Source organism: Polypterus senegalus, chromosome 1, assembly GCF_016835505.1.
Source record: "Polypterus senegalus isolate Bchr_013 chromosome 1, ASM1683550v1, whole genome shotgun sequence".
Lineage (NCBI taxonomy): Eukaryota > Metazoa > Chordata > Cladistia > Polypteriformes > Polypteridae > Polypterus > Polypterus senegalus.
The window spans coordinates 33,996,775-34,012,773 of NC_053154.1; the positions used below are offsets into that span (position 1 = coordinate 33,996,775).

General features: G+C 42.7%; 2 protein-coding genes across 4 annotated transcripts in view; one reads left to right on the forward strand and one right to left on the reverse strand.

Moving 5' to 3' along the window:
- khnyn (KH and NYN domain containing) overlaps positions 1-13,303 on the forward strand; it is a 94,009-nt gene extending 80,706 nt beyond the window's left edge. The window contains exon 8 of the mRNA XM_039745825.1: positions 12,373-13,303. Within this exon, the coding sequence (XP_039601759.1) occupies positions 12,373-12,730 (358 nt within the window). The 3' untranslated portion in view covers positions 12,731-13,303. The remainder of the gene's footprint in view (positions 1-12,372) is intronic.
- A 110-nt stretch (positions 13,304-13,413) lies between these two features.
- Positions 13,414-15,999, reverse strand: part of ripk3 (receptor-interacting serine-threonine kinase 3) — a 49,292-nt gene continuing 46,706 nt past the window's right edge. For all 3 annotated transcript variants that reach the window (XM_039745846.1, XM_039745837.1, XM_039745854.1), the window contains exon 14: positions 13,414-15,164. In XM_039745846.1, the coding sequence (XP_039601780.1) occupies positions 15,064-15,164 (101 nt within the window). In that variant the 3' untranslated portion in view covers positions 13,414-15,063. The remainder of the gene's footprint in view (positions 15,165-15,999) is intronic.

Consider the following 15,999-nt stretch of genomic DNA (forward strand, 5'->3'; position numbering starts at 1 on the left):
ACAGGGAAACGGGAAATTTTCAGTTGACATTCAATGCACAAATCAACACATTACAAAATACATTTAATGATGAAATGTATTGTACAGGATACGCAATTAATGATGGTAATCAATATTCATTTTATGTTTTGAAGAACACATCATGAAGGTGTTGTCCATTTCTCCGTACACATTCTGACAACCTGTTGTGGAAATTCTCCATTATTCGACTTAACATGTCAAGATGAATGCCAGCAATTTCCTCTTCAATCCTCCTTTTTTGTGCGGTACACTTGGCTTTTAAGATATCCTCACAGAAAAAAAAATCATATACAGTAAGTTGTGGGGAGGCCATGGAATGTCACCATTACGTGAAAGGACGCACCTTCCAAACAATCGTTGAATTGCTGCCATCGATTGTCGGGCAGTACACCAAGTGGGTCCACCTGAGGACTTCTTTTTTTTTTTTTTTAAGGCTAAACCCGTTTCTTCAAAATTGCACCCCCATGTTGTAATCACACGAGTAGACGGGACACGATCATGACGTCCTGACTGGTAATGATGCCGAAATTCCCTTTTGCGCAGCAGTCACAAAATTATACCTTTCTTATAAAAAGCTTAAACAGAAGTTGACCCAAAATCAAAAATATGTTATCTTCATCCTGTAAACTAATAACAGAAACCCATTTTAACAGACCTTTATCAAAATATTCTGTACAATCTGGTTGTGTTTTACCAGCCTCACTTTTTAGAAGGGTTTATACTCCTGGTTTAAACTCGTGTTTCCTTGATCCAGAAACCCTTTAGGTCCTCTCACAGTGGCAATTCGTTCCGTGCCCAAAACGTTTGTCCCCTCAAAGTCTAGTTCGTTTGACTAGTGTGGTTGCTCCATGCCCTGGCCCACTTTTGGTTAAAAGCAGGTTTTTATTCTCACCTGCTTACATATAAGTGTGAATTGTAGTAGTCAAGGAAAGTTGCATATTCCCCTCCTTTAACATAATTTGTCACCTTGAAGATCTTCTTGGACGTGCAGCACGATTAACAGCAAAACACTGCGTTGGCCACTCAGTAAGCCTGTAAGAGGGTAGAGCGTTGTCCTGCCCTACATGATTCCAACACAACCACAAAATAAGTAAAACCGTTTTGACATGCATGTTGTCAGACTGTGTTCAGAACTGGTTTTGCCTTTGCACAGAGTCACGTGGTCATGACGAAAGCCTGCCCAGGCCCAGAACGTAAGCACAGTGTGAGTGCAGGGGAGTAGGGAGGGGGGGACGCGACATTAATCGCACTTTGGTACAGTACGGAACAAATGGGCCTAGTGTGAGTACACCCTTAGAAGCCACGGTCTTAGATATGAAGCACTGAACCTGTGGAAATAAGGCGTGTGTGGTTTTTTTTTAAAAACTTTCTGGAATGAAATGCTAAAGACAAACACAACTTGGTGTTTCTCAGCCTTTAAAATGAGGGTTGGAATCATCCTTGGTGAATTTAGCACACTTGAACAACCCCTTGGTGAAATGAGAGTGAATGTCAGAGCCCCCTGGGTGAATCAAGTGGGCCTGTTTAAACGGTGCCTGGGGGATCCCATTTGAGACGATCCGAGACAAATGGGCATAAATACCAAGTGGCGCTAACAATCACTTAGGCCAGTGGCTCTCAACGTTCAGTCCTCAGAGACCCCTGTGGCTGCAGGGTTTTGTTCCAACCAGTTTCTCAGTCAGTCTGTCACTGTTACCTTTAATTGATGTCATTGTTTAAATAACTGACCTGTTTCTTTTTTTTATTTTGTATTTAGAAACGTGTGGTATTGTCAGGAAATTGAAACATTTATATTTTTTGTCTTATTTTTAAATGGGTACTCTTTTTTTATTTTTTTAAATTCGGAATCTTATTCGAAATCACTTTTTCTCACCAGTAGTTAATGTAAAGGAATTTAAGTGGCGAGCTTTGGAGCTGCTTGTAACATTACACAACATCACATACAAATAACATAAATGAGAGAAGTTATACAACATCCGGATAGCAAGTAGCTGCAGAATAGTGCAATAATATAAATGTCAAAGCAAACTTGGTCATCTCAATCATATACAGTGTATACAACATGAAGTGCAAATAATACATTAAAAATAGAATTGAAATAAAAACACAGACCAGACCAGACAAAGAAATAGCAGCAATATTGACGTGTAGTTAGCAGTATGGACATTGATGCAGTGTATGGTATTATTGTGCAATCTACATACATAAATATAGTCGATAGATATGTAATAGAATAAACAACTAAATAAAAGATATAGATAATACAGAAATGATCAGTGTATGATAGTAGATGTTTAAGACGTGTAAACAGTGACAGGTCAGAATGTTTCACAGCAGAAGGATGTCAAAGTGCAGAGTGTAAAATCCCTGAAGGTCAGTATGAGATTTTCAGTTCTCTTCTACCTGCGCACTCGTCTTTGCAGGACAGTCGCTCACATGTGTAAAGTTCTGCGTCAGCGGGTTTTGAGAGGTGGTTGAGGCCGTGTAGAGTGAAAGTGTGTGTATCAATAGTGAATATGCACACACACGCCCATATACCGCACATTGAGTACACACACCGTCACACAGTGTACAAGAGAGGAAGAGGGGCTCAATTACCGGTTTGTCGGGGCTATGGCTTCGGGAAAGAAACCGTTTCGACGTCTTATTAGTTTTTAGTTTTAATTGACCTAAAGTGTTAACCAGAGAGGAGGTTGTGGAACACGTGATGACCTGGGTGACATGAGGCAGTGATGATTCTTTAGACCTGGTTTAAGACCACCAGGTGCCTGCAGTTCTGCTACAGATGGAAGAGCACAGCCAGTTATTTTCTCGGCAAACCACACAACACGCTGTCGTTTATTTTTGATGTGGACGGTTGGTGAACCAAACCGGCCAACAATGGAGAATGTGAGCACACTTTCAGTTCTGGCTTTGTAGAATTGTACTGGGCTGGGCCGGAGATATTTAATTTGTTTAGTTGGTGTTGTCTGTGGAGTTTGTTTTCTTAATTGTATCTGAATACAGACAGTTCATGAAAAATGATCTGCACAAATGTCTTTGAAAGAAGCAGCAACTTCAGTGTTAGCCACTTTTCTACTTGTTAGCAAATACTTATAACATTAAAAAATAATTTAAATAAATTAAAAGGAAAAAAGAACGAATACTTACTCATGTAACACAAATTCCTGCTTCATTCCATAAAAACGCAGCCTAACCAGTTTGTAATGTTGTTAAAAATACTGCAGTGCTTTTACGGTATGCTAAGTATAACTTGTAATAGTTCATATATTTTATTTTATCATATTTTTGCTCTAGAATTATTTAGATAATGGCTCTTAACTTGTGGGCTCAGAGCTGATATGGGAAAGGTGCCATTTCTGTAATCGAAATGTTCTGAAACTGAAGTAGCAGGAATGTGCAAATGACCTCATTAGATTGTGAACATTCATAAAGAGAAAACTCTGGGATGTGTGCAAAATGGATATGGGCAGGAATTCTGGGAAATCAGTAAAACATTGTTAAAGAGTCATTGTTTAATAGAGTGTGTATGTTTAGGCTTAGATAAAGTCACCAGTGTGTGTCTGTTTGAAATGGAGTCTTGGGACTCTCAAATGAACGTGTCAAAAATACGTTAATGAGCGCTCAACCAGACCATTGGGAACTTACTTATCAGTTGGCCCAGTTTTTTTGACTGATGTAATATCCTACAGATGGCAGTCGGCAAGACGCTCTTAAATTAAAAGGATGTTACAAAGCACTTGGGGGAGAGAAACAACTACCAGAGAGAAGACAACTTGGTCAGATATCACCATCTACAAACCGCCCTCTCCACTCTAAGAACTATAAAAACACAAAGACTGCGATAACTAAAGTTACTGCCACCTGATATGAAGGTTACTGTGAGACCCTGACTTGAATCATTCAGGTTGAATGCTTTCATATTTAATATTCACTCCCTGTTCCTGCTTCCAATCCACACAAGTGGTGACTGAAATGGTTTCAGGTATTGCTTTGCTGAAGTTGTCCTGTTGTTTACGGTCATTTAGCAATGACCGATGACTGACTGACGGACTGTCAATGAAGCCAACTGTGTCCATTTAGGCTCTGTGCTGTCAGGGAGGTGATTAGCCCTTGGCTTCTGTTAGTTTGTGTAGCCGACAGGAGTAGCTGTGGTGGCCCCTGGTCTTTGCTAAGGTATTCTAAAGTGTAGTCCTTTCAGGTGGGGTACCCAAGTGGCAGTGACCCCTGCGCCCCTGACAAGGAGTTCTTTCTTGTCTGGTTTTGAAGCTAAGGCCACCAGCCCTGGCCACATCATATCGCTTGTGTGTTTGAGATGTGTGTGGATGTCATATACTGTAGGTACGTAATGTGGAGTGTACATTAAATCAAGGATAATCGTTTTGGTATTTCCAATATTAACTTGTTCACAGATCTAAAAAGAACCGTAGAGGCTAAGGTGCCTTTCGTGAAACACAGATGATTGTAAAAAGCATAGAAACTGTAAAATAACAGATTATTTAAGTTATGAGTCCAATTATGAGAAGAAATTGATTGTGTCAAAAACCTCCTGCCACAGAGGGTCCTGATGACTGAATGCTTAGAGTCACTGGTTTAGCTACCTGACCACGACCCACTCTCACCTCCAGAGCTGACAGCCCACACACACCCCTGTGGTTGAGAAATACAATTCCAGAGCATCTTTAAAAAATATTAAATGTTTACACGTTTCAAGAAGAATACTCTTATCAAACTGTCTGAGATGTTCTCATGGCACCAGACAGGGATCATGTCACACTTTGCTTCTTGGTTTTATGTCATTTTACGTGTGGACCTGTTGTAGTTCATGCTCTTTGCCCTGCTGTCTCCTGCACTAATATCACAGGACAGGAAAGTTTTGACATTATATTAAATGTGGCCTAAATTGTATTACCTTGACTCTATTAGGACTGTCCTTCCATGTTTGCTGTTCACCTGACTTGTATGGACAATGACAATGAGCACAGAAAAAGAGGCCTTCAAAAGCTGTGGAGACTGCGGCCTACTACCTGGGATAACTCTCGACAATCGTCCACTTCTTATTAAGAAAGTCATGGAATTCATGTGAAAGTTAGTCCAGCAGTGGAATATGAGGGACCACTGTGTCTTTGATTCATTGAGATATTGGGGTGTCCAGACATACATTCCCTGTCTGGGCCTTTTAACCAAATATATTTTTATCACATGAGGCAGAAGGCTTCTCCAGGAAACAGAGACGAGAGGCAGTGTGTTGGTGTATTCTTGACTTGTCACAATGTCTAAATGGCACCGTCCTGTTCAATTTCTGCTCCTCTTATTTGACAGTAATATTCTAGTCTATTACATGAAAAGCATTAATTTTTCACCTTGTGAAGACTCAAAGGGCATCAATGATTTAATTATATGCCGTAATAAAAGTAATTTATTTTATTGTATATTTGACAGATGACTTTATCTGTGAAAACAACATGAGGATAAATAATGGTTGCAGTACGTAATTGAGGGCTTTTCAGAGCCTCAGCATATTATGTTGGAAGTGCAGTCATTAAGAAAGCCCACAAATACTCCTGCTTTACAACTTGTTAGTTATTCATGAGAACCTGCTACTCTCCACTGACAGGCAGGATCGTTGTCTTGGAAAAGATTTAAGACGGCTGTCCTTATTGTTTTTACAGCATTCTGCTGCAGGAAGCAAGGAAATTTTGCCAAGGGCCACAATCATTTCATACATTAGAATATTAGAAACCTGTTGGTGAGAACAGGCCATTCATCTGAACAGCTGAAGTTCTTCTAAGATCTCTAAAATGTCCTACGACCTACCACACTATGTGGTCACTTGTTCTATGTGTCTGTGGTTCTCCATGTGAAATGAACCCTTAACAAGTTTCCAACTGTGTCCCCGTGTTCTTATAATTTTTAAACACTTCAGTCATGTATCCTCTTAATCTCCATTTGCTTCACTCCTTCAGTCTTCCCCCTTGCGGTCTTGGAATAATCAGCCTTCTCTGGACTTTTTCTTTTTTTGTACCTAAAACTGCACACAGTACTCCAGAAGAGGCTTCACCAGTGTGTTATAAAGCTTGAGCAGAGCCTCCTGTGACTTGTACTCCACACATCAGGCTGCTATATAACTGAATATTCTGTTATCCTCCTTAATGGCTTCTGAACACTGCCTGGAGTAAAACGGTGTCAAGTCCACTATGATACGTATGTCCTTCTAATAAGCAGACCTTTCGTGTTTCTGACCCCCATTGTGTATTCCAGTGCATTGTTCTCTAGCAGAGCAGCAAAAGGCCCCAACGCAGAATTTTTTTTTTTTTTTACCTAAGTCACAAGGTTTTGATTCTTCTTCTTTTGGCTGCTCCTGTTAGGGGTCGCCATAGCAGATCATCTTCTTCCATATCTTTCTGTCCTCTGCGTCTTGTTCTGTCACACCCATCACCTGCATGTCCTCTCTCACCACATCCATAAACCTTCTCTTAGGCCTTCCTCTTTTCCTCTCCCTGGCAGCTCTATCCTTAACATCCTTCTCCCAATGTACCCAGCATCTCTCCTCTGCACATGTCCAAACCAACACAATCTCGCCTCTCTGATTTTGTCTCCCAACTGTACATCTTGAGCTGACCCTCTAATGTACTCATTTCTAATCCAGTCCATCCTCGTCACACCCTTAGCACCTTTAACTTTACCACCTCCAGCTCTGTCTCCTGCTTTCTGGTCAGTGCCACTGTCTCCAACCATATAACAAAGCTGGTCCTACTACCGTCCTGTAGACCTTCCCTTTCACTCTTACTGATACCCGTCTGTCACAAATTACTCCTGACATTCTTCTCCACCCATTCCACCCTGCCTCCACTCTCTTTTTCACCTCTCTTCCACCCTCTGTGTTACTCTGTAATGTTGATCCCAAGTATTTAAACTCATCCACCTTCGCCAACTCTACTCCCTGCATCCTCACCATTCCACTGACTTCCCTCTCTTTCACACACATGTATTCTGTCTTGTTCCTATTGACCTTCATTCCTCTCCTCTCTACAGCATATCTCCACCTCTCCAGGGTCTCCTCAACCTGCTCCCTACTATCGCTACAGATCACAATGTCATCAGCCAACATCATAGTCCACGGGGACTCCTGTCTAATCTCGTCTGTCAGCCTGTCCATCACCATTACAAATAAGAAAGGGCTCAGAGCCGATCCCTGATGTAATCCCACCTCCACCTTGAATGCATCCATCACTCCTACCACAGACCTCACCACGGTCACACTTCCCTCATACATATCCTGTACAACTCTTACATACTTCTCTGCCACTCCCAACTTCCTCATACAATACCACAGCTCCTCTCGAGGCACCCGGTCATATGCTTTCTCCAGGTCCACAAACTCCTTCTGGCCTTCTCTATCCTTCTCCATCAACATCCTCGGAGCGATTAATTGTTTTTTTATTAATAACAATACCAAGGTTGCCTTCCATTTAGGTACACGGCATCATGGATTAAATCATCTCACATAATTATTGAATATTTGGCTGATGCCTTCATCCAGGGAAACAAGGTGATAATCTGGTGCTTTTCCAAAGTCTCAGTAAAGGTCTTGTTTATTGCTGTGATTTCAACAAATACATTTTTTTTTTCTTGTTATGTGAGGTGGCATCCAAGTCGACATTTTAAGTGCACTGCTGTGCCTAATACACTAAATAAACTTGTAACTTGTAGGCGGTTCTCTGCTCAGACTTGCACAAATACACAAGTGTGTATGCGCCTTTGCCACGTGAAGTGACTCCACACTGCATATGAAGAGTGTCAGGTTTTCTCGAAAATATCAAATGCGCGTCAGTCGGAAGCTTGAGTAAGTCACGTTGATAAGTTTAAATGTTTAACTAACTGTTTATGCCAATTAAATGTGTGTTTGTTTTTCCTATGTGCAAGGTGTGAAGTGTTGAGTGTCAAATTATGTCTAGTATTTACAGTTCTTGTATATAATTATGTATAGTATAAACATTTGGGAAAAATTAACATTTTGTGAGTAAACTTCAGAAATAATAAAACAATGTTGAGGCTCATTACACACAGAAAATGGATGTCAGTTCTGAAAAATTCAGAGATTGTGACATTTGAACAGGAGGTGTAGACACCACACTGACAAATAGGTACAAGCAGCCCTTAAAAATGAGATTTAAGAAGCTTATGGTAAACGATTTACCGAGACAGCGCTGTGTGCTAAATCACACATTCACACAGGCGGCCTGCATGTAAATAACGTGTGCAGCAGTAAATCACAGAAGCCGAAGTGGGCCGCTCTAGGGTTCTGTAAGGGGTACCAAGCAGCCAATGCACAGACTACAGCTTTCCAGACAGAGCCACTTGACATTTCTGCTTCTTACATTTTGACTCCACTCACTGAATCTCCACCATGAATTATTGGTTTGTCCTGGAAATAAACTGGTAAGACAACGTAAGGGTTACACCACATGTCCAGGAATGACCCTGTTGTGCTCACCTACTTTATCAGAGAAGTAAATCTCACACTTTACTTATTCAACATAAAATAACAGTAATACCGCACCAATCCTGAGCAGGGCTGTGGGGTGCAAGAGCCAATCCCAGCAAGCTTGAACGAACAGGCCGCAGCCTAATGTTGCTTGATGTTCACCTCTTTTGTGTGGTGCTTTGGATAAAAGTGTCTGCCAGGCAAATAAGAGTAAATGTGTAGGGCACAAAGGCAGGAACAATACCTGGATAGGATGCCAGTCCATCACAGGGGAACACACATACACCCACCCCACACCCTAGATCCAAATTAGTGTTGCCAATCCACTGAACCTCTTTGGACTATGAGAGGAAACCCACGCAGACATTGGGGAGACCTGAGACGCAAACCCTGGTCTCCTTACTGTGAGGCAGCAGTACTACCACTGTTTCACCATGCCACGCATAACAGGAAAAATGAAATGTAGTAACGTGTATTAAAAGAGTATGTAAAATGTTTCTAAAGTTATTTTGTAAAATCGTGATTAGAAATGGAGCTGTGGTAGGCCTGTGCTGGCTGAATCTGCTTTCACAAACGGAAGATTCTGACTCAAGTGAGGTGAAAATTCGGTCAATTTGTGTACTCTGAGGGGTCAAAGCAACTTATAGTTCATGTTTCTTCCGTTATAACCATCACATGTTTGAAAGTAGCAACTGATGGAGAGTTTAAGTGAATGTTCAATTGTGTGTATGTAAGAAGCTGATGTGCCTGTATGAGTTCCCTCCCGACTCTGCTGGCAATCTCGATGAGAACAGGCCATTCAGCCCGACAAAGCTCGCTGGTCCTGTCCATCCAATTCTTCCAAAACAAATCTAGTTTTCAAAGTCCCTAAATGTCTAACAGTCTACCACACTACTTCGTAGCTCATTCCACTCGCCACAACTGTCTGATAGAACATCTGCACCATCTTATTGCAGATGTTGAAGGATATCAGCCTTCTAAGGAAGTATAGTCGGCTCTGTCCTCTCTTGCACAGGTATCAGCATTGGCAGTCCAGTCCCATTTATGATCCAGCTGCACTCCCAGGTATTTATAGGCCTGCACCCTCTGCACGCAGTCACCTCTGATGATCACAGGGTCCATGAGGGGCCTGGACCTCCTAAAATCCACCACCAGCTCCTTGGTTTTGCTGGTGTTCAGGTGTAGGTGGTTTGAGTTGCACCATTTAACAAATTGATTAGGTTCCTATACTCCTCCTCCTGCCCACTCCTGATGCAGCCCACGATAGCAGTGCCGTCAGTGAACTTTTGCACGTGGCAGGACTCCAAATTGTATTGGATGTCTGATGTATATAGGCTAAACAGGACCGGAGACCACAATGTCAGACCTGCAGTTCCCGAGACGCACATACTGAGGTCTGTCTGTAATAGAGTCCACGGTCCATGCCACCAGGTATGAATCTACTCCCATCTCTGTCAGCTTGTCCCTAAGGAGCAGAGGCTGGATGGTGTTGAAGGCGCTAGAGAAGTCCAGAAACATAATTCTTACAGCACCACTGCCTCTGTCCAAGTGGGGGGGGGAATCAGTGTAGCATATAAATGATGGCATCCTCTGCTCCCACCTTCATTAATTAATGTGAATTTCCCCCTTGGGGTTAATAAAGTTAGATAGATAATATCTATATCTATCTAATCAGTAACTGAATGTGCACAGAATGTTTTTGCAAGTTTTTTTTTTTTTTTAAATGGGAGTTTCTGAATTTTCAAACAAGTGTACAATGAGATACAGTATCTCAGTAACTTAATTTGGTGTCATTTGCTGTGGTGTCCACTCCACTGGTCACTCGCTGGTCACCTTTTCTGCTCCTTAAAGTCGTGTTACTTGATCCAACTTTTCCTGTAATTTTCGGTTGTAGATTTAACTTGCTTGTGAGTCACGGCAGTGATGGCGCGCTCTGTCATACTCAGTCATGTAGTCCGACATACCCAGTGACTCCGTCCAGCCAGGTTTTGGTTTTGTCTTTAGTCGTGTTGGTGGGTTTGTCTGCATATGAGAGCTGACAACCAATGAGAGCTCACCCAAAAGTGTGATGCATATAATGAGGCAACGAGGAATAAGGAAGGTGGGTGTTTTGGACGTCATAACTTGTGTTTTATGTACTGCTGTACAACTGATTGGGGGTAAAAAATGAACAAAGGGCAGGGATTACAGCTGAAGTCACAATACCAGTAAAGCCTTCACATGGACATCTTCTTTACCAGGCTGTCAAAAAAAAGGGGTGAGCTTACGATACTTTGGAAATATGAAACTGTGCTGGAAAGTCAGTGCAGTCATCTAACGTGATGTATCCTATGATTCGTGTAAACTGCCATGCACTGGCGACAACATCAGCAACTGCAGTCGTCAATCTGATATCCCCCTCGGACTAGAATTCATTCAGTGTGACAGCAGTTTAACATGACACACGTCAGTATGTCCGTTCATTTAATCTTTGTATTTGTGACACAAGAATTTCATTCGGGCGGATCACCTCTCTCAGTTGCATGCTGTCACTTGGACCTGCTCGACACAAACTCCGACTAGTGGATTCAGAGTAAAGCCATCACACTCATACGCCACCTCTCTGGGGCCAGCAGGAGTATCTGTAGGCCCCAAACTGCATGTTCTTGGGAGAAGATTCTGTCCTCCACGCACCCAAAGAGCAGAGTTCTGTCCAGACTTGACACCCTTGAGGTCACTCAGGTGGTCAGTGTAGATCTGAATGCAGAGCTTTGTGTTTTTCTAGTTCAGGCCTTTGGTCGTCCGGTCCTACATGCCATGACATTGTATTGACTTTCAGAGATGTGCCCAGATGCTACCGGCGGACTTGCTTTAAGGGCCCATATTTATCAACCGTATTAAGAGTAGGAGAAGTGTCCTAACCAGATGCCATTTGGGTACACTCTTAGGAAGAGTGATAGAAGTAAAAGTAAAAACATTCTATTTTAGGGAACGACTCCTGACCTCGGCACGATTTAGGAGAGCGTGGTAGGAGCTGCCAGATGATGGTGTTGGTGTCCCAGAAAAGGCTAAATGTGTTGGAAATGTTGGACCACCATGAACTCGTAAAAGGATATCAGTTTGACAGTGATGGAGTGATAGTCATAACATTATCACATTATTGTATTTCATGAGATCGCGCCATCTACATGGAGAAGCCAAGTGCTGTCAGCCAACATGGCAGTGGAACATAACATGTAAAATGTGGCTTTGCGATATCAGTGATTTGAGTATGTCACAAACATTTCTCGAAACTTTATAAACACCCTTACAACGTGGGTGGAAATAACGAAGATGTATACATTTACCCAGCATTCCACATTAGTTTGCGTTACAGCAAGCTGCATTCATGCAAATCGGCACGCAGGTAAAGATCATCGCCCCCACGTGTGGATGGGCACACATGCTGTATGTGAGTCACTAACTCTAAACAAACAGGCCCATTTATCAGACGTTGCACTCGTGCGCTCTTTCCATCTCGGTGTTATTCATGATGTTGACAACAGTTAAATTGCAGATAAGTGCAGTAGCCTACCTTATCACATTTTTCTCTTTTTATTTGATCTTCATTATCATCATCTTTGTGGTGGAGCTTCAGCATTCGTATCAGAAAACTACAAAACGTGTCAATTTGACAGAAAATCACATCGTCATTCATTCTCGGACATTAATTACTGCTGTTAGCTGGGGCCGAGACGAAGATGCGTCGTAAATACCCGTCTTATCCTAGAGCGACTTTTAGTGCAGCCCCTTCTGATAAATACGGCCCAGAACTTGCATTTACACATCGATGGTGCCCTAGTCTTTCTATTCCCTTTTTCATGTCCTTTTCTCTTTTATTTTAGGAAAGCAATTATCAGCAGTCACTCATTTGCTGGACGGCCATCTCCACACCAGCCGAGTCAACGGAGATCACACACTGAAGTTTATCAGCCTCAAAGCCGCCATCCGCCATCTGGACTTGGCCCTCAAGGATTCGGTCAGCACCACAAAAAGCAGCAGGTCTTCAAAAGGGAAAAGGGGGAAGAACACCGGACCCCCCAGCAGACCGGGGCCTTGAAGTCACAGTTGCTGGAGATTTTCCAAGACCAGGAGGACATGCTGGACATTGTACTGAACTGCAACCCCACTCTCAATGACATTAACAAGCTGTCGGAAATGATCCTGAACTTCCAGGCATCCACAAGTAGTAGAAACGGCTGAATCTCATTTGAGAAAGCAAGACGTTCGTCGTGTCTTTGTGCCACAATGCAGGCGTTTTAGCAAAAGAAGCTGCAAAGTCACCTGATAACTCCAGTGCCGATTACAACACACAAGGTCAGCCGTCCTTTAGCTGTCATTAGTGGCACATCCACAAGTGCCAGTGGCCTTCAGTGACAAATGTCAGCTCCTTGTCACCGATGACAGCTGATAAAGGGAAGAACTTCAAGGTCCTCCTCGAGATGAAGATGTGTGAATAGAAAGTCACCGGCTTTACATTTCTCCTGTTTTCTGAAATTTCGATTCACAGGCAGGGCGGGCGCACGTTTTCAGTGTAAATCGGCACGTTGCAACTGTAGGGTTTGTATTTTGTGCTGGGACGACATTATTCAAAATGAATAGCAGACTTCGATGAAAACCTGACATGTTCTTACACTTTTGTAAAACTGTGATGATCTTCATTTTTACAAGCAGTTTTAAAAGAAAGCTGTACTTTAGTGTGAATTGCTGTATAATTGTTGAAATGTGTAAATTGATGTATTTTTAATTAAATAAAACACCACTATATTTATTGCAGCTGCCCCTGATCTGGTCAGGCGGATTCAGTCCATCCCATTACAGATCACGCTGGGCGAGGTGGTCCGGTGTGCACAAACACATTGGAGAAGAAAAAAAAAACACAAGAATTCCGTAAAAAAAATACTTTTGTTTTCATTTTTTAACATATTTCTGACACCGTTTCCACAACAGCAGTTACAAGAGGCAGCATCAGCAAAGATCCAGCAACACAACTGTCAAGCATGATGGCAGCAGTAATTATCACTCCCCTGAATGTGCAAACCCTCATCAGATCTTCCTCCAGAAATGACTCCATAAAGGACCCCTGAGTGACTCATTTCATTTGAGACACAATGCTGACCAAAGACGTTTAAAAGCTTTCCCCGGAATTTGAGACCCTCTGTTAAATTGTAACATAATCCTGGATCCTGCTTAAATCAATTCAGGTTCATTGGGCTGGGGGTCTGGAGCCACTGTTGACAGTACAGGGCACAATGTAGGAAATGGGCATTGATGTGGGGCCAGACACCAGGCACAGAATTCAAACCCAGAATGCTCTGAGGCAGCCATGGCAGCCTCTGCTTCATTCACTGTACCCAAAAAAAAAAAAAACCTCAATAGACTTGGATTATTTATGAATACCAAACTACAAAGCGTAAAATCGCAAAATAAAATGGTACGAAAAGCAAAACTATGGTCCGTTGGCACCCCCTTTGCCCACATTTTCCTTGACTCACTCGTGGTAGAGCACTCAGACTTGCAGATGCCTCGTTTCAGACCCTGCCATGTCAGAGAACTCAGCTGCAGGTCTGCAAACTCCTCACAGGCACAGAGGAAGAAGATTCAGCAGAATTTCAACCGAACAGCGAGTCCCACACTGGAGGATATCCGTGGAAACGAAGAGGAAGTGCATGGACGGTTGAAGCCAGGAAACACTTCTTTACACATAGAAAGTTGTGGGAACAGGAAACAAACTAGGCACGGAGCTGAAGAAGAAACTTTGACAAGCTTGAAGAAGAATCAGGATAAGATATCAGAACAGCTGGGCTATGAGCTAAACAAACAGGCTTAATGGTTTCTAATGTTCTTCTAACAAAGGTGAAAGTTTTTTTATAAAGACTTTCATTTTTAAAAATCTCCAACTGTTTGAAGTAGTTAATGAGGCAGAACGGAGACATGGAGAGGGGTCTTTGAAACTTGTATAAACCCACCAAGATCAGATTAGTCCACAACAGATGACCTTAACGTGCCTGACAAAACAAAAAGTAAACCTTGGAGATGTGAACCACATTGATCTGGCAAAATCCAGCCCTGTGCTTCAGGGGGTCCATGAATGTCCTCCCAAATTCACAGAAACGCTACTCATTTGTCTCTGTGCAGCCAGCACATCTTTGAGACATGCAGGCGAGATGTCACCCTGGTGTTCTTTGTCAGCTTTCCCACTGGTTTATCCTTGGCACATGACTTGCTGGTACTGGCACCAGGATAAATCACATCCGTATCTGTCAGCCATTGTACCCCCTGAAACTCAATGAAGTGTCTCTACTAGAAATGCTTCAGTAAAAGACTGAATGAGTGAACAGGGCTTTGGATCAGGCTGGCACCATTCAGGCCACATGATGGACAGCTAACACTGAGGTGAAGACAGAAGTCCACAGGACACAGATAAACACAAACACACACCCCACTTAGCCCCTCTGGTAAACGGGAATGGCGATTGCTGAGGTACTGGCATTCCAACTGAAGCAAGGAAGAGTCTTCAAAGCAGGACTTGAACTTCACTTCTTGATAGTTTTTCTTCCTGGTGATTTTGTGATTATCATTTGGCTGTTGTTTCCAATTTGAAGTCCATTGATGTAAGAAGCATGAATGCTGATACCTAATGAAAAAGCAGAAAAAGGCAAATTACTCCAAACTGAATACATACAAACATACGTAAATAGGAGGGAGTCGGGGCAGTGGGGGACAACACCAATGTTGTGTAAGGTGGCAGTGGTGGGGACATTCAAAGACTTGCATTTTGACTTCTTTGCCGTATTACGTGAACCTCTGCGGTGGCTGTTCTCTGCCCTGGAGTCTGCTACAATATGCCCTGCCTAACTGATCCTCCACCATGTTGAGCTAGTCCTGCACTGGGTTGGTGTTTTGTGTTGTGGTTGAGATCGTTCTGGTCTAGCACAATATTAGAAATTGGGACCCCACCCTTTGAGAAACAATTTTGAAACCTACCTGCATTTCTGCTGCAGTGATAAACTATTTAAAGAAATGATTTTTCAGAGACCAAATAAAATTAAAACCATGCTGGCCAATCTGTTCCAATTCATGGGTAACACTTCTGTGATGTGAACCATGCGTAGTGACCGTCAGGTGGGGCTGGATGTATATTATGAATGATCATTTCAGAGAGACACTTTGAAGTTCTGCAAGACTTGCACGTGTCACCCTACTTACAAACAATTTCTCGGAGACACTAACGTCCCACAAGACAAGGTAGTGAGACAAAAGGACAGCTGCTGTACAGGCTTTTAATTAATCGACGAGCAGCGTGACATACAGAACACGCAGCACTGCAGCAGCAGTTGATCCGTCCGCATCTCCTTAGCACGTGTTCAGCCCCCATTCACAATGCGAGCGGCAGAGACGTGAAGTGGCGAGCATGAAGCGGGTCCATGGGAATGGGTGGTGGTCGAACAAAACGAGTAGGGGACAAAGCC